Source organism: Crocuta crocuta, unplaced genomic scaffold (assembly GCF_008692635.1).
Source record: "Crocuta crocuta isolate KB4526 unplaced genomic scaffold, BGI_CrCroc_1.0 scaffold27, whole genome shotgun sequence".
Classification (NCBI taxonomy): domain Eukaryota; kingdom Metazoa; phylum Chordata; class Mammalia; order Carnivora; family Hyaenidae; genus Crocuta; species Crocuta crocuta.
Window position 1 is genome coordinate 330,264 of NW_027532250.1, and position 18,393 is coordinate 348,656.

Here is an 18,393-nt window from a genome sequence, read left to right on the forward strand (position 1 = left end):
GGGGTGACGATGAAGGGTTCAGGACGAAATGGAGAACCAGCAGCCAAGAGGAGGGATGGAGACAAAAAGCGGTCCTAGTGCTGGAACTTCCATGAGCCGGAACCCCGTCCAGCAGGCCCGGGGACACTCACGTCTGAGGTAGCCTGACTGCGCGCGCCGGAAGCTGGCGGACAGCTCCTGCAGGGCCTGGGCCAGGGAGGCCACGACGTTGCGAAGGAGCCGCTCCTCCTGGTCAGAGCGGGCGCTGCGGGCCCGGCCGGGCAGAGCCTGCACGGCGCGCTGGCACCTGTGGAAGAGCTGGGAGAGGGGCCGCGGCTCCAGGTGAGCGGGAAGGGAGATGAGCGCCAGGAGGTGCCCTGTCCACACTGGCCGGCGTCACGCAAGGGGCACAGTCCAAGTTACGTGCGGCTCTGTGTGCACGCACAAAGGCCGAGCCAGGCGTGGGCAGGGTGCGCACACCCTTTGGGCCCGTCGTACACGGCCCGCTCAGGACTACGGTCTTCTCCCCTGACCCCGCCACCACCCCGAGGGGCTGTCACTGTTACTGGCCCCACTTTACCCATGAGAACGGGGGAGGCAGAGGGAATAAATGGGGGCTATGGCGCCGACACCGCGTGAAGAGCCGGGGCTCAAACACCCCAGCGCCCAGAGCTTCTCCATGGCACGCGCCCCTTTGCTGACGGTCAGCTCCAGGAGACTTAAACGAGGAAGCTGTGTGAACACCATGCTTTACACACTGCTCAGATTATTTAAAAATCACTCAAATTTGGGGCGCCTGAGGGGCTCAGTTGGTTAAGCGTCTGACTCTGGCTCAGGTCGTGATCTCGCGGTTCGTTGAGTTAGAGCCCAGCGTCGGGCTCTGTGCTGACAACTCGGAGCCTGGAACCTGCTTCAGATTCTGTGTCTCCCTCTCTGTCTCTGACCCTCCCCCACTTGCATTTGGTCTCTCTCTCTCTTTCTTTCAAAAATATACAAATATTTTTAAAAATTACTCAAATTTAACATTTTACAAGAAAATTTTCTAGGCTGCTAAGTTTCTTGAAGATACTCATATATTCAAGCCTAGGGCAACAAGCTCCTAATCTTTTCCAGCTAGAAGGACCATTCTGGAACAGGAACAAGTGTTAAGCACTAATATGCAGAAGTTTTACATCTTTAAATCAAGTGACTGAACTCAGTGATGCTGTGAATTTAAATCAGGTCGCGGTGGTATCTACCGACAACTGAGGAGATGGTCCCCAGTCCTCTAAGACATGTGCTGATAACCTGGGGGAGGCCGGGGCTTCGAGCCCCCCTGGTGGGCTCTGGGTGGGGAAGGGCAACTCTGGGGAAGGGAGGCGTGATCTGACGCAGGGCTGGACCGCGTGTGGCCTCCGAGAGGGCTGGGAAACGGCCACTCCGGCCTGGGCGCCCAGTCCCACCCTCACCTGAGTGATCTCCTGGGTGGTGATTTCAATGGCGTGCTCTTGCTCACTGCTGTCGTCCAGGGTGGGTCTGTTTAAGTGCTGGTCGTGAAGGCTCGCTAACTCCTTCATTTTCTGTTTGATCCGGCCAACATCGTACTGTATCTACGCAAAAGAAACCACCAGAACTGCACTGATGCCTGCCAGGCACCGGTCTGCCTCTGAGACAATTGGCTACACTCTAGACTACATGGTTCCGGACTCAGCCAACTTGTCTCACTGATGTGTGGGCAACTTTTAATTCAAGTTATCGAAATGCAAATCCCTCCTTGTTACGTGCCACTTGGGTCTCTCTCTATAACCCAGGTGGTTCCTGCTGGACCCAGTGGCTCAAGCACCCTTTCCGTGGGGTGTGAAGCGAGTGACCTGCAGGCGGGGTTATCCAGGCACGTGCATTCACGTGTCGTCACGCCACTTCTTACGGCAAAAGCACCTTAGCACGTGTCGGTGTCATACAATTACTTAAAAAAATAAAGAGCGTGTGAAACTAACGTTCAACTTACTTCATCCACTCCATCCACCCATTTAGGAGGTGACCGCTTTGTCACACCGATTGAAGCTTCTGGATCTAAGCTAATGCCCGACACCAGAGCCATACGGTCGTCGGCAAGCTACAGGGAAATAAAGGGACATGAAAAAAGTTACTCAGGCTCCATTTTGATCAGCACGCTCTCACACCCTTTTAAATGTCGCTCCCTGAGAAGACCGAGAAACGTAGGAGTAAGTAGTGCACTTGCCTGTATCATAAGCTTGCTTTGGTACTGCTAGCATTTGGGACTGTTTTCCTATCTTTTCATGCACCAGCTCTTAATTTTCTTGGACATACTTGTGAACATGAATTTGACTTGATCTGGCTACAGAAACGTAATAAAAAAAATCAACAGAAGATCCTTAACAGAAACCCCTCTTATTACCAGTTCCACGTACGGACAGGACGGCACGAACCTCAACAGTTAATGTGAGCAGATATAAGTTAAAAAAAAAAATACTCAGCTACAAATGGAACTCACACTGAGTGTTTAACAGGAGCACTTAACAGGTTTACTTAAACACATTGAGCTTATTTCGGAAACGGGACTGAGCCAGTTATCTTGGTCACAGGGTCATTAACCATGTGTTAAAATGTATGAGACAACTGCCTGAAAACGATCAGCAAATTACCCACCATTTGGCAAAAGCAATCCTTAAAAATCTCAATGCAAGTCTGCCTGTCGCTTCCATTCTTCAGTTCAGGGTCCACACGCAGTGTTTTCGCTTATTTTGAAATGATACCCAGAGCTCTGGACTTTTCCCAGGTCTTAGACACTGCCTTCAAAAGCCCAGGGAGGAAAGGCTGGGTCTGGCTTAGTTATGCTGCTTGCATGCCTAGAGGCCACTGGTGAACGAATGGGGTTGAGAGCATCTTGAGGTGCCCTCCCGAGTTCAGAATTTGTAATGCCAGTTTCCCAAGATGGAAATGATGATTGAAAAATAATGGAAAACAGTATACAAAAGTCTTTTACAGGTAATACTTTCTAAATGTTCTAAATCATGCTGCGGAATTGGGTGGAGAATTCATGCTGCTTTTCTTCCCCTCCCTCTTCCTTGCATTTTACCTAAATTCATGTTTTCATTCATTCAGCAAATGCCTGTTTGCTTTTCTAATAAAGAACAAGATAGAATTGAAAAATCAACAGATAAAGGGAAAAAATATGACATAAGCAAAAACCTACATTAGAAGAATGCCTCAAGTCATAAGCCCTGTATCCTCCACAGTTTACAGAAAAATCCCTACAAGCAACCATATCTTGCACCCGCCCCCGCCAGGCCCTGCCCCCGTGGGCTTAGGGCATGCTGTGTGTTCACCATCACACCACGTGCAATGACCGCACCGAAGGCACCAGAACCCTCGTGGTGGCTCCCTGAGCAACTGTGAGTCGTGAGTAAGTTGCCGGCGTTAGGTCACTGTGTGGACCCTACAGGACCCCAGTGTCATTTCAGCTCGCAGATAAATGGTGTGTCATCCGGCCTGCACTATCTGGGGCTCTGAAGTCCATCAAGTGCTAATTTGCAGCCACAGCCACCCTGTTTGTCTTGAAGAGCTCACTAATAGGAATCTTGTATTCTTTTCATTGTTTTAATCCTTACAGAAACTAGATGAGCTAGGAATTACTATTCCAATCTATAAATGAGGAAACTGAAACTCAGGAAAGTCAAGTAGCNAGCCTGCACTATCTGGGGCTCTGAGTCCATCAAGTGCTAATTGGCAGCCACAGCCACCCTGTTTGTCTTGAAGAGCTCACTAATGGGAATCTTGTATTCTTTTCATTGTTTTAATCCTTACAGAAACTAGATGAGCTAGGAATTACTATTCCAATCTATAAATGAGGAAACTGAAACTCAGGAAAGTCAAGTAGCTTGCCCAAGGTCACAAAGCTATTATATGACAGACTAAAACCGGGTCCAAGGACTCCAAAGGCCCCATCTCCTCTGCTCCGCCAATCACCTCGGCGGGCCCGTGAAATGCACTGCAACGCGCGGAGAAAACAAGTCAGGACAGCGAGCCCGCAGCCTGACACACCATGGCAAGACACGGCCCCCAGATCCCTTCCCACCGAGCTGCACCGGGGACAGAGGACCGGGTCCCAGGGAGCGCCGAAGTCCCAACATCAAGTGGCCTTGCTCACTGAGCACCTGCGGGAGCAGCGATGGGGTGCAGACCTCACCCTGCACAGAGCAGAACAGACAGGGAGAAGCCGGGTGTTTCTTCCTCAACCTCCCGCCCCAAAGTCACAGAGAGGTATGCAACCTTGTGCGGGACATACTGATGGAGGCAGGAGGGACAGACCACAGCAGCCGACTCCCAGCGTCGGTCAGCTGCACGGCAGGTGTGGGGCACAGGGCTGTGGGTCTGTTAGAGCAGAACGTGAACTTAAACCTCCAGCTGTTGATACAAAGCAAACCCCAAAACTGCTGAGGTACCTCTTCATGGCTCACAGAATTTCCCCTATGCCAGCTTATTATCTAATCCACCGTATTTTATTAGTAAATCATTTTCGATAGAGTAATACTTCATTTTATTTATGCTTTTAAGCTCATGATCTTTTGTGTACCGTTTTTACTGTTTATAAAAATACATTAAACTAAAAAAGATAAAGATGGTATTTATCTAAATTTACCTGCGTAGTAATCAGTATTGACTTCTCTGAAACAAATGAGAAATAGTCAATCACACGTGAAGTCAGTTGAAGTGGATCCACCTGTTTTTTGTTTTTTTAGGAGTACCTGATTTTGCACAAGAGTTGTGTCGTCCCCTCCCACCCCGAGTGGAAGTTAAAACTAAGGCAAACACATTCTCTTTCAATGCTCTGAGGAAGCCTGCTAATTAAGAGAGCCCTATGCGAAAAGGGCAAAGTCCAGCTCAAAATGCTGGCCCTGGTTTCCCTACGCTGAATCGGGATTTTACCAGCAAGACAGAGTCTTGGCAGTCTTTGGGACTGCAAACTTTAAATCTTGGAAAAATTGTCCCCTTCATCATATAGTCTATGGCCATAGCTCATCATGATAAAGAAATTCAGCAGTACTCAGATGAAATGTGTTATTTATTTTATCAGTATGAAGTTAAAATGAAAAAAAAATGTTTTGAGCTGGGGGGACATAACTGAAGATAAATGTCAATTACTTGAAATAGAAACAAATATGAACATTAACAAAATGAACAAATATGAACATTAAAAAAATCTATGTTACCTGCAAAACAATCACCCCCTTTCAACCTCACTTCACATTTGAAAACATAGTTTCTTATTTTTTTAAGATCCAGGACAATCCTATGCATTTTCAAGTTGCCCTTTTAGTCAATACAGGCTTTTTAAAAAACTGCCAGAGTTTTAATTCTCCTTGCTGAATTGCAACTTAGTCCCCTCTCTGAATATATGATGATCCTGGTCTATAAAGCGTTTCTTAAGTGCACTCGTGCTTCTGAAGGAACAAAAAAATCTTTTTTTTAAATAAAAAAATTAGTAAAAATTCTTAGAATTCCTGAATTCTTGTCTCTGATTTGGGGGTGCACTGCCTGGACCTGGGGTCATCAATGCAGAAAAATTGCAACAGATGTTCAAAACTGCACACCCACAGGGCTCCCTTGCTGGCCTCACTACAGTTATCCTTTGCCCTTGATCCACTTTAGATATTGACGCTTGTCCCTTTAAAGAGCACCAGACAGCACAGTTTTTGATCTATGGAAGGAGCGCGCATGTGCACATGCACACACGAACGAGCGCTTGCACACACACACAGACACAGACACACACATACTCTTCTTATCAATCTGGCTGCTCAAATCTAGAGCCTTTCTACTCCAAGGCAACCCTGCCTTTCCAAGGCTGATGTCGTGTATTGTAAGATTAAGGACGCGGCCAAGCCTCTGTAGAGATGCGCGGTCGGACACCCTCCCCCTCCACCCCATATCTAAAAAAATAAATACATAAAGGAAGTTCAGCCATAATGGATCGGTAACAAGAAACAATACTGACAATTTTGGATTCTTTGTGGCAATGATCACTTATGAAGTCCAGAAGGGACACTGAAATTATAGCCTGGCCACTCTCACTTGCACGTGAGATGACCCAACAGCGTGTATGATGCAGTCACACCACAAGCCTGACTTGCTGGGCTCAGGTGGCTTGGGGGCTGTGCTAACAGACAGTGAGGCCTCAGAAATCCCAGGTCTCTGAGGGAGGGAGGAAGCCTGTGGATGAAAAAGCACAGGGCATGTCAGCCCTGCAGTGTGTGTGTTTTTTAAGCCTGTGATAGTTTAGAAAGTGATTAATTTTTCTGGTTATGAGACAATAAACGTTCAAACTAGACACTTTTTTAAAATGTACAAAAAGTAGAGAAATAAAAGCCAGAGAATCACACCACCCAGATAGAAATGCTGCTGGGATCCCTGATTCTCCTTTGCTCCCAGCTACTGTGCACACCCTGAGAAGTGGGGACAGGTGATGGCCTGCGCCGTGGGAGTCATCCTGCCTCAGACCTGATCTGTGTCCCCCAGTGACAAGCTTTCGGAGAGGACTGCCCCCTGTTGTACAAACAGGGACATGAAGCCCGCACCCCTGCCCCGGATAGAGACTTTCCAAGCAGGTGACCAGTGGGCCCAACCTGGGCCCAACCCCCATGTCCTGCTAAATCACTCTGCCCTGCCCAGGCTATGTGCTTGGAGAGCTTCACACTGACATCTTGTAATTTTTATTATGTCCAATTATGAATTTTAAAAACCCAACAGGCTGGGAGATGGCGTTGCTACCGGAAGGGATGTAAATGAGAGCAGGGAACAAAGGAGAGGGTCAGACACTCTGTTACTCTCTGGGTAAGAGAGTAAACGGTGGGTGGGCTTCCTCCTGAGGGGCACCCCACTTGCTACTTCTGGAGAAAGATGAAGAGCGGCATCCCAAGGCGCAGAGTTTCACATGGATCCGCGTAGGAGAATGACAGTCTGATGTGGACATGCTGTAAGGTACTACCAGACGGCTTCACTCTGGGAGACCCCCAGGGACACAGGAATTCTGCGCAGGCCCCAACTCCAGAGGGGTGGGCTTCTAGCTAGCTCGTGCCCAGAACCGGGGGGTCACTCTCACTGACCCCAGAAGACACTGACTCCAAGCCCTGTGGCAGCTGTGGGGAACCAGGGCTCTAGACACCGTGCCCAACTGTCCCCAGCTCCTAACTCAGCACCTGGAACTGAATGGTAACAAATATGCAGTTATAATTAGCTGGGTCAGCAAATAAGTGCGGTGAATGAAGTAGATAAAATACATGTCATGTACATGTATTTTAAAAGACACAGTGGTCCCGGATGAAGGACAGGAAGGGCCAAGTGAGGTGCTCACGAGGACGAGGTGGCCGTGCGGACCCAGAACGCAGGCTGACAGGTCTAGAGAATCCCAACAGCACCAGAGTTGGGTGTGGCTCAGTGGCCGTCTGGGCAGCGTCTCTGGTGACAGGATGTGGGGGCCCCCTTTAAGCCCCCAGAAGCCAAGAAGGAAAGCACAAGGGCCCGCTTGTCCCCGCTGTGGGTAGCCAGTTTCTGAAGAAGCAGGAACGCTTGGAACACGGCTCCCAGGGCAGACCCCTGGGGACCACGACCTTAGACGTGCTCCTCACGTGGAGGGCGGCCAGGTCTTCTTCGACGCATGCTGTTCTGTGGTTTGTTATCTACCCCCCATCACACACTTCCTTTTGGGGGCCGGAACACTTCCAAACTATTCAAGAAGGGGTGCATCTATCCTAAAAGGCCTCGGCTCTTAGCCCCCAGGCCGCCGTGCCTTGCGAGTCTGGTCGGCAAACCCACGCGCATCCCGTCCACTGTGCCGCAGAGATGCCGAATTCCACTGTGGGGGAGCCGCAGTCACCTGCTAGCCCTCCAGGGCCGGGTGCTGGCAGGGAGGCCACGGTACCCGGATCAATGAGCTACCCGCTTAGGGTACCTGCTTCCAAATAGGAATTGTTTCTCAATGACAGAAGTAATCCATGCATGTGTTTTAAAAACCAACACCCAGCCTAAGAAAAGGGTAGGCAACAGAAAGGAAGAAAGGAAGTTTCTCTTCCATCCCAGGCTTTTCCTGGAAGGCATCCACTGTTGACTGTTTGTCTCTTCAGAAATTTCCTAAGTACACACAAGTGTAAACGGGAGTCACTCTTCACAAAAACAAAACCCCCAAGAGCGAGAACCACGGCTTCCACACGATGTTGCATTGGGCCCCTTCCCGCTCAGTGGTGGCTCTGGGGGCTCAGGCTGCCGCGGCCTCCCGGACAGACAGACGGACTGCACGCCTCGAGAGGCACAGGGACTCGAGACGCTGTCCGATTTGCCGAACGAGCTCTCAATCCGGCAGGTTGTCTGCCATCTGTTGCTATCACTGACTAGTCAAAAAAGTTTTCAGAACTTCCGGATGGATCTTAATTCTACTAGTTAGGAGCTCCACTGGTATTGAAGACAGACACCCCAATCCTGCCTCGGGGGTCATAGCTAAATTAAAACAAACAAAACTAAAAAATACCTCCTTTCCAGTCCTTTTTAAAAGGTCTGCCCTCAGGAAAAACATTTTTATCCTTCCACAGCAGAAATGGGTAACAGAGACACCAAACTGACAGCCACAGTTCAATCCCTTTTTTCCTCTGCCCTTTATTAGCGCTTCTAGAATAAAGTGCTAGGAACAGGCACCCTTTCCATCTTGTGCGTGAATTGCTAGTAAGTCTTGTGCCGGGAAGGGAAGGGGGCAAAAAAGGGGGACCCTCCAAGGACGAGCACAAACGGGGGGTCAGGGGCCTCCCCCCGACAGAGTGACTGTGAAGCCTCCCGAGCAGGTCCCCAGGTTGTGAGTCCCGCTTCCTGCGGGCTCTCACCACCCACCATGTCCTCCACGCTCTACCTGAGCAACCTGGCCGCACGCTTCGCGGGAAGCAGGGAGTTACCCACATCATAATCCTAAAAACAATCTGGCTTTCTTTAAGTTCAAGAAAAGGCTCAACCTTTACTATTTCTAAGGTTGAGACACGTTCCCAAGAGTAGCAAATAATTGTGCCTTAAACCCTTCTCTAAACCACCAATTTATCTGGTGTGAAAATATGTTAATACATCCTGAAGATTAAATTGATAAACACAACAATTATCAATAATCAGAATAAATAGTAAAATGTGTATCAGCTCTGTTGGTATTCCGTATATGACCAAAGACATCAAAAAAAAAAAAAAAAGGCATAATTTTATTAACATACAAAAATATTGAAAACACAATACCTCATCCAGCTCCTGAAGAAATAGGTTGTTCCCATCAGTCCCATCCGGTTAGGGATAGCAAAAAAGAAAGAAGGATGGGGACAGACAGATAAGGCATGGTCAGTCAAGAAAACACTTTGGTCTTAAACAGCTCTAAAGTTGACTAAAAATAAAGATCCACTAACCAAGGCATTTAAGAAATCTCCCCCTTTTGACTGTTCCTTAAAAAAAAAAAAAAAAGGTACATCAATATACATGTATTCTTTTATTTACTGTGACTGTTGTTTCGGTGCATGAGATGGGAAACAATAAAGAGTTGTAAAAATTAAAATGCCATAAAGCAAATAAAATACACTTGCTTCAGTCTCACAACAATATAATGCTAATCTGTTCCATAAATATCAAACACCACATACAACATTCTAAATTTCCCTTAGGAAGGTACAATAATTTGAGAGCAAAGCTAAAATGCAGTTTTACCAGGTCAAGTAAGTGTATATTTTAGCATGTAAATGAGCTCTGCAAATGCAGCAGAATTAGCAAACGGACAATCCACAAAAATGGTCGATGGCCGTATTCGGATAATACTGGAGCGACCACACGTGTAAAGTCCCTACAATGTTCAGTCCCGCAGACACGGCTTTATCCGCGGTAATACGCTAGCCGAGAATCCCTTCTTCCCCGGAGACAGACACAGGTGGTACAAGAAAAGAAAAACTCTTCCCATTTGCTGGCCATTTATTATTATTAGTCCAGAAAGCACACAGTTATTTGTAAAGCTATTATAAAAGCAAGTAAACAAAACAAAAAGAGGAGGAGAGATTTTCTTAAGGGGGGAGCAGGAAGGAAGAAGCACCAGCAGAGGATGAGGTTTCAATTTAAAACTAGAGGTTCTTTTTTAGATCAACACGGAACTCTCTCTTCCGAACAGATGTTTACCAATGATAGATAATTTGAAGAACTAGGTCTTTTCATTTATTTGCTTATTTCTTTATTTTTACTTTTTTGCAGGATTGATCACTGCAATAATTCGTGGTCAATTTCAACAATCCACTGTGTTTTGTTTTGTTTTTTAATGTTCAGCAGTAAATTCAGAAAATTAAAAAACATAACTTCCTTATTTAAAAATTAATACTGTAAATGAAACTAAATGAAACCAAAATATTATTAAACAAGGACAGTAATAAAAAGTGTAATCAAGCAGTATTCCTTCATGTAAAACTTCAATTAGCTGACATTATAGAAAGCTGAAAGTCCTCTTCACTCCTTCTACAATTTGCCATGAGAACAAAGAGAATTATATTTATATACACACCTGGCCTTAAATGTAGTACTAGAAAATTTTAATAGAGAAGATGGTGTCAAATGGCAATCTGATTTAATTACCTTTTACTTTAAGAAGGAAAAAAAAAAGACAACGTTTTTATTTTTTAAGAGCTTTAACATTTTCATCAAGACAGCACTGAAATGCTTTTATGAATACAACAGAGGGTGAAACCCCTAACTTCAGCGCTGCAGTCTGTACATCTGCCCCTTTCTGCAGCAGGTACCTGGCATCGAGTCTTCGAACAAAGTACTGCTGCCTCGGGTCAGCTCTCTGCCACACGTGAGCCTGTCTTCTTAGATTATTAACCAAGCACACGCCCTGATCTTTCGGTTTTTACAATTCCTAGTTGATAAGAGGTGAAAGCAGAATCACGGGCTACATAAAGGCTCTTTTTGCTGTAAGTAAGAAAACTAAGCTTCAGAACGTATAAAATCCATCTTCCCAGAGTCACAGAGCGTTATGGCTCCAAGAGGACAGACCCAGGTGCTGAGGCCTCTTTCCACCAGACCTTCCCACATCTCTAATGTCATTAACACTTCAGGGAATTACTAGCGATAGGCAGCTACTACCACACCAGATTGGGAATTAAATTCAGAGGTCATCATGCCAAAGAGTCCCCACCCACCCCTCGCCCATTTTGCTACTTAAAAATAGAGGGACTTCAAAACTCCCCCTGCCACCAAATTACCAGAAAATTTAGTCAAGATCCAAATTAAAACATTTAGAATTACCATGCGGAAAAACCAAAATACAGCCAGACGAACACACGTTACTACACATCATCACCTTCTAAATCTTTATAATGTCTAACTCTAGGTTTCTGACCTGCCAATGGCATATAACCAAGCAAATATTGAAAACTCCAAGTAGCATGTGGAATTTATAGTCTAAAGAACTTTCTACATAAAACTGAAAAATAAGTGGAAACCCATCTGTGTTTACTCAGGAAGTCTGGAAAAGTTGAGCAAAATGAGCTGGAAGTACAGGTCTATGCTATAGTGATATTTACTTTATTTCCGTTACTGCCAAAATAAAAGTTTGCTTCTCTTTTATCCAACAAAGTACCCTTATTCTCAAGTAAGCCTCACTGCTCAAAGGGAATCTTTGGAGGCAGGAAAAGCAAATAGATCTAAAGAGAAATATACAATGATTTCATACTTGGAGTCTAAAGAGAGAGCACTAATTTTCCAACAGACTTAGTGTGGACTAGAACCTTCTGTATGCTAGTAAAAATGGACCGCATATGGTTGTAAAGTGAGACACAGAGAGATGCTATCCTACACTGGAAGAAAAAAGCCACCACATTTAAACAATAGGACCTTCCATCTTACTGGGGCCTGCAGCAACACTCCTGGGCACAGGGCCCTGGGGCCAGGCTGGCCCGAGGCCGTCCCAGGTCCCTGGCTCTGTAAGTGGGGGACACCAGGCAAGCTCCCCAACCCCTCCAAACCTCAGTTCCTGTATCTGTAACGTGAGAAAAACAGCAGCACCTGTGTGACAGAGCTCAGTGAGGTTGCATATGGAAGGTGTCCATGTGCTCGGAGCACACAGTAAGCTCTCAATAAATCTCGGCTTCCGTTAGTCAAGATGGAAGGACTTCAGGTTTCTTATAACCTCAGCTAATCCTTAGTATCTCTTCTCCCCCTAAAGCGCACCATGTTTTATTAAAAATAATGTGCTGGTTTCAAGCTAATCTAAGACCAATTAACTCCAGCTTCCATTTATAGATTACGCATTATTTTAAAGCAGAGGACAGATCAGGCAGTAAACATGGACAAACTGGCTCCAAACCCTCTGCCAGAGCCATTTCAGATCCAAGGCGTCGCCCAGCACCCCGTCAAGATCAGAACAGCAACTCAACCACTACTTTTCATTCATTCGTTTAAGACTTTACACACTTTCTTGAACGATTATTTTCCTTTGTAAATTCATTTCAGCCCCTTCAAGCCAAGCTGCCTATAACTGCATGAATGAGGTGGTGCCTTAAACCCTGTGCCTGGCTGATACGATGTCAAAGTTGTGTCAGCAAAGTACTGGAGCCACTTCCAAGGATTTCTGCACAGCACTGGCCTAGCAGGCACAGCAAGGCTGTTGACTCTCCCTCCTTTTCAGATGGAAGCCAGGGGCTGCCAGGGCTGCGTGCCTTGGTCAGGAGAACCCACACGCTGGACCAGAACTCAAGGAGGCAATGTTGAATCCATGCAGCCCTCAGAAATCACCCACCTCAAACCTCTCACTTTATAAATAAGGCAAAAGATGTCGGAAGAGATCAAAGAGCTCGCCTAAAGACACATTCTGAGTCAGCCACAGAGTGAGGACTTAACCCTAAATTCCCAGACTCGGAGTCCAGTGCTCTTTCCTTTATTTCACACTGCCGTGAGGCACGGCTATAACAGGGGTACCTAAGACTGAGGCCCAAACACAATGAATGACAAATGCCAACAACTGCATTTTGCTGCAAGTCTAAAAAAATAAAAAAATAAAAAATTAAAAAAATTACCTCCCCCCCCCCGTTTGTGTCTAACCATCAGTTTTACCAACATCAATACAAGCAAAACCACAATTAAGGAGAATTTTGTTCAGCTCTGGCTGCTAAACTTTAAAAAGCATACAGAAAAACCAGATTTCATTCACAGGCAAGAAACTTAACCAGGCTGTGTTAGCCGGGGCTGCGGAGCTAGAGAAAGCTCTCGGCAGGGAGGAGGCTGCAGGGTCATCAGACAGAAGAAGGAAGAGGCCTCCCGTGTCAGAGACCCAGAGGGCCAGCACCAGAGCCAGGACCACAGGATACAAGGTACAGACTCGGGGTTCATGCAGGCAAGGGCTGTTTGGGCAGTGCCAGAGGGAACTGGAATTTTCTACAGCCACCACCGAACGTGGTCGAGGGAGGGAGGCATAAGGGTTATCGCAGACAGGATGTCGGGTCAAGGACCTTTAGGTCTCTGCTGGCCCTCGGGACTCAGCTGGCCTGTGGCTGCATATCCTCCTTAAATTCCTGCTTAGCTGTGACATATTTGCCTGAATGCTGCATCAACCTGTTTCAGCAGGCATGTTTATGGTGCACACGACAAGCCCACCGTCGCCACCGTGTAACTTGTTTTTTTCCCCTCAAAGCAGGATGCAAAAAAAAAAAAAAAATGCATGTTTAAGTTCCTTGAATGATATGGCTTTGGGTGTACTGTGTTTTGAGGTGTGTGAGATACACACATGCACACAACCTTATAATTAAGTAAAAAAATCACAGCCTTTTCCTTAAATAAGGATGTGAAAATTCAGATTTAGAATTTGAAACCAAACAAAAAGCCCCCAAAACCCTCTCCCCTAAACTATCAGCTCAATGTGGTTCTTTATTTTGGCTTGTGTGTGAGGTAACAAACACACAGTGAAATTAACTTCTGCAGCTTTTTCTTCTAACTAGGAACTAGAAATCTCGGGTTATGATTTTTTTTTTTAATTAAGTGAAACTCTAGAATTTAGTTGCTTCTTTTTTAACCTGGGTTTTAGTCGATATTTACAAATTGCCTCCTTTTATTTTGCTCACGGTTTTCATATGACCTGTAAATATCTTTTCAGTTTTTATTTATAATGTTTCATACAGAAAAGCATGTAAAATGTATGTATACTGTCACCTCACAGGTTCATCAGTAGGATTTAACAATCAGTAATGCTTTGCCTGATTAGTTTCATTTATGGGGGGTTAAATACACAAAATAAGTGGCATTTTAACATTTTACTGCTGAACATTTCAGTAGGTATCTCTAATAAAATTAAGGAATTTAATTAAAGTAGCTGAAATAAAGAATAATTTCTTAATATCATCTAAAACCCAGTCCATATTCAAATTTAATAGCTTTGATTTTGTTTGCTCTGCTACATGGTTTTGAAATTTGCAATTCAGAAATGAGGTGTTAAATTTCCTAGGAGCCAGATTTGCAGTGAAAAATGCTGCAGAAGTTATTGGCTGAAGTTTTAAAAAATTGTGCTAGACCTGCCTTTTCCCCTCAAAACGCTTACAGCACTTTTCCAACTTCCAGAAAAGTCGGAAGAATTATACCCTCTACTAAGTCATGTTAACATCTTGTCATATTGGATTTTGTGTGTGCGTTGTGTGTGTGTGTGTAGAACAGTTTCTGGTAAATCAATTGTTAGCAAACTGAAGATGAAATAATTCACCTCTAAATACTTGAGAAAAATTTGACATGCCATGTGTTTTTTCAATGCACACAATTAAAAATATTAACGTGTGGGTTTTTTTTCCATTCTAACTTAAGCAAACCATTTTTGTTTAATTGCAAATTCTATTTTTTAGAGAGACTGAATTGACTACAGGGATATTTTAAATGATCTGACTGCTTGTAACCTGAGAAAAATTTCAAATAGACAAATATCAGTATGTAACATTTTAAATGGTGAAACATACAGAAAATATTTTTCTTATGTTCTGACATAGATATGTATAGTTTGATTCGGAAATCTATTTTCCAGAAATTGCCCGAGTTAGCTAAATAGAGCTATACCTTCTTTGACATACCTAATTTTCCCAATTGTATATACTTCAGCTGTCCATGTTTAACTATTCGACTTCGCTTATACATCTATTTTTTAATTGCCTAACTTACAAAACCATCTTAAAAATCGGTCTGGCTTACAGATGCACTTTTAAAACGCTGCCCGGCTCAGACATCAGGTTTTTAGACTGTCTGACTTAATGATTAATAATAAGGATAATAAAAGTCTCATGTTACCCAACAGTTCAGGGCGTTTTGAACTTTATACAATTAAAAATTTAAAAGTAAACATTGTTTCAATAAATTAAAAACCGATACCTTAGAAACATTAACCCGAGTTTTAGTTGCTTTTTTTTTTTTTTTTTTACCCCCATCAGGTAGCATAAAATCAAGCCATTCGAGGAATATGCAATATGCAATGCTTATATCTTATTCGATAAAACCAAAGTTCCACTGAGGAATTTTATTCATTCAATTTCTACTCTCGAATTCTTGGCTTATTTCAGAGCATTCTTTAAAAAAACAAAACAAAACAAAAAAACCGGCACTGGAATTAGCCGTTTCAATTCACACTTATTTTAGTACAATACCGTTTCTTTCAGTTTACAAAGGCAAAACAACAAATTTTTAAATAAATAAAAATCTAAACATACTCCGTCCCTGTTTTATATGCTTTTTGACCTGAATTTGCACAATTTTATTCCTGAAACCGTTCACACGGCTTAAAATAGGTTTCCTATAGGAGCAATATGGCCAAAGACATTCTCCACTTGTGAGTTACAAAAAGGAAAACTGTCTTTGTCAGCCATCAAGACACATGGCATGATTTTTCTGAAGCATTTAGTAAGGTCCTAAAGGAAAAAAATTAAAAGGCAATACAGTCCCTAAGAGGTGAAATTAAGTGTGAGGTCCCCAGCGCTGTAGATTTCAAGTATAATCCCGAAGAGTCTGGCTTGGGGGTGATTTTATTCCCTTCATCCTCTAAGGCTGCTTCTCTTCAAACCTAGCCTGTCCATAGCAAGGAGCCCCCCACCCCCACTACAAACTAGTTTCCTAGTTTTCTTCACTTTTCAATTTAAGATCTTCCAGAGCTAATCACCGCCGTGCGGGGACCATGCAGACTGGGCCGGATTTACCAGAGCAAAGAAAGAGCAAGAAACTGAAGCTCAGAAAGAAAGGTAAAGGAGACCTCACCAAAGACAAACAAAAAAAAGCCCCTCAGCAGTCTTCCCAGGCCCTCCCTCTAAAAGATTCTACCGCTGGGCTAAAGAAAGGTTCAGGTTAATTAAATCAAAATACATGTGCTATTTTGAAGGTTAATTTTCACACACAGACCATGGGTTTTTTTTTTTTTTTTCCAAAAGTTCGANCTGGGAAATGCAAAACGAAGGACCGAGCACCTTACAGTCATCCCAAACAGGAGCCCCCAGAAAAAACAGTGAAGCAATTATTCCTGGGGAACAGGGCCCCACACAGGGCCGCGAGGCCATTAAGAGAAAACGAGTGAAACAACAACACACACGCACACACACACCCCTCAACTGCTTCCTCTTTTGGGGGAGGGTGTCGTTCATTTGCAAAGCTTTGGGGCTCGGCGATCCTGCAACCCAGAGTGAGGCTCAGTACCGGGGAGTGGGAGGGAGGGGGAGGGGGCTTAAACACAAAACAAAAACAACAAGGCTTCAAGAAGGCCCCAATTTTTCCAAATCTCCGTGTTAAAACACACACAAATTGGANATTGCTTCTTCTTTTTCTTTTTTTTTTAAACAGAGAGACAGACAAGAGACAGACAGACAGGCAGAGCCGCAGTGCACACGGTGCGTGTGTCGGAGAGGCCGCCGGGAGACTCACCGCAGCAATGCTACGTGAATGCAGAGGGCTGGAGGTGGTGTGACTACTCACTTGCTCGGCTAACAGCTGCCGGTTTTGGATGGAATTATTCCGCAACAACAAGAAAGCGTCGGTTAAACGCCTGGTGGCCATGTCTCACCCTTTGTGACCCCCCTCTCAGGGGCCCCCCGCCCACTTAGCACTCCTGGTTTGTTCACTTTTCTTGCTCGCGGCCGGTGGCCGGGGCGGGCCCACCCTTCACAGAGCCCTGCCCGGGCAAGGCCTCGAGCCAAGCCGGGCGCAGCCCTGCGCTTCGCCCAAGCGCGGAGACCCCTCCCCAAATAAGCACCTAGGCTTTCCAATTGTCTGACTCCCACTCCTCAAGGCCTGCCTTCGATCTCTAAGCACTTAAATCCCCCCAATCCTTGCGGCGCTAGCCAACGTCCCAGAGACCCCACCCCAATCCAACCTCGGATCTACAAGCGTCTCACTCGCCAATCCGGCTGTGGGCTGGGAGGCCCTGAAGCCCCCTGCCCCCCTTAGTCTCGGAGACCCCCTCCCCAAGGGTCTGCGCCCCCTACCCCTAACTTGGCTCACACGCGTCCAGGCCGTGCCCTGAGGCCCGCCTGTGACTCAGTGTCCCCACCAGAGGCCTGGCCAAGGCCTCCTTTGGACAAGCCGAGCCAAGGCCTGGGCCCTGAACTCCAGGGCGCCTGGTGCTCCCTCTGGGCCTCGTCTGGGCCTGCTGAGGCCCGGGCCCGGCCTCCTGACCCCTTCCCTGTCTGGGCGGCCCGGTCCTCCACTGCCACAGCGGCCTGGCGGCCTCCAGGAGGGCAGCAGGGCCTGCCTCCCCGGCCTCCTCACTCCTCTTCTCCGGCTCCCTCCATCCCCGGATCTGACTGCAGCTCAGCCCCGGGCCGTTTCCGCGCTGTGGTCCCGGGTTCTGGCGTCCCCCCTGGCCCTCTTCCTGTCCGTCCCTCGCGAGTGCCCCCCTGCGACGTTCGCAAGGCTTGCTCGCAACGTTCCGGGCGCGGGAGCTNCGTGGCGGGGGGGGAACCTTCGGGGAGTCGGGGTGCCTCGCGCCGCACCCCGAAAATTATTTGCACATTCATTCCGCCACCATCCCGCAGCGATGTGACCTCCCGGCGCACGGCGAAGCCCCCTCCCCCCGCTCGGAGAACACATATTGTGAATAACAACCGGCCGGTCGTTGGGTAGGAACATCAGATTAGAACGTGTCCGCGCTCTGTTCCTTTCCCTTGAGCACACTCGTCACCCTGCAAGCAGGCCCTTGTTTATGCAACCGGCTCGGTCCCCGGGGCGAGGGCGCGGGCTTCCTCCCGGCAGGGCCCGTGTTTTATTCATCTTTGTCCCCACTGCCCGTCGCACCTGGCTGGCAAGGGGCTCCGGATCCATGTTTATTAAATATGCGTATGAATGAAAGAGAACCCCGCGTTTTAGTCCCCAAACTGACTGACCTCTGTGAGTGACTTTAAGCCTTTAGAA

General features: G+C 46.3%; 1 protein-coding gene and 1 long non-coding RNA gene across 5 annotated transcripts in view; one reads left to right on the plus strand and one right to left on the minus strand.

Moving 5' to 3' along the window:
• The window catches only part of STX16 (syntaxin 16), a 26,139-nt gene extending 8,306 nt beyond the window's left edge, over window positions 1-17,833 (minus strand). Inside the window, exons 1-6 of one of the 4 annotated variants that reach the window (XM_077778361.1) lie at window positions 16,909-17,833; window positions 9,408-9,443; window positions 9,244-9,255; window positions 1,967-2,074; window positions 1,428-1,568; window positions 132-297 (exon numbers count right to left, since the gene is read on the minus strand). In XM_077778361.1, coding sequence (XP_077634487.1) covers window positions 132-297; window positions 1,428-1,568; window positions 1,967-2,074; window positions 9,244-9,255; window positions 9,408-9,443; window positions 16,909-17,040 — 595 coding nt within the window. In that variant the 5' untranslated portion in view covers window positions 17,041-17,833. Of the gene's footprint in view, window positions 1-131; window positions 298-1,427; window positions 1,569-1,966; window positions 2,075-2,200; window positions 2,318-9,243; window positions 9,256-9,407; window positions 9,444-16,908 lie in introns of those variants that run through there. The other 3 variants (XM_077778358.1, XM_077778359.1, XM_077778360.1) reach the window with 3 other exon arrangements.
• On the plus strand, window positions 12,927-16,914 carry LOC144243327 (uncharacterized). The gene is made up of 3 exons (XR_013338613.1): window positions 12,927-13,343; window positions 16,138-16,235; window positions 16,828-16,914. It is a non-coding gene; the product is annotated as an uncharacterized LOC144243327 (long non-coding RNA).
• Window positions 17,834-18,393: the final 560 nt, after the last annotated feature.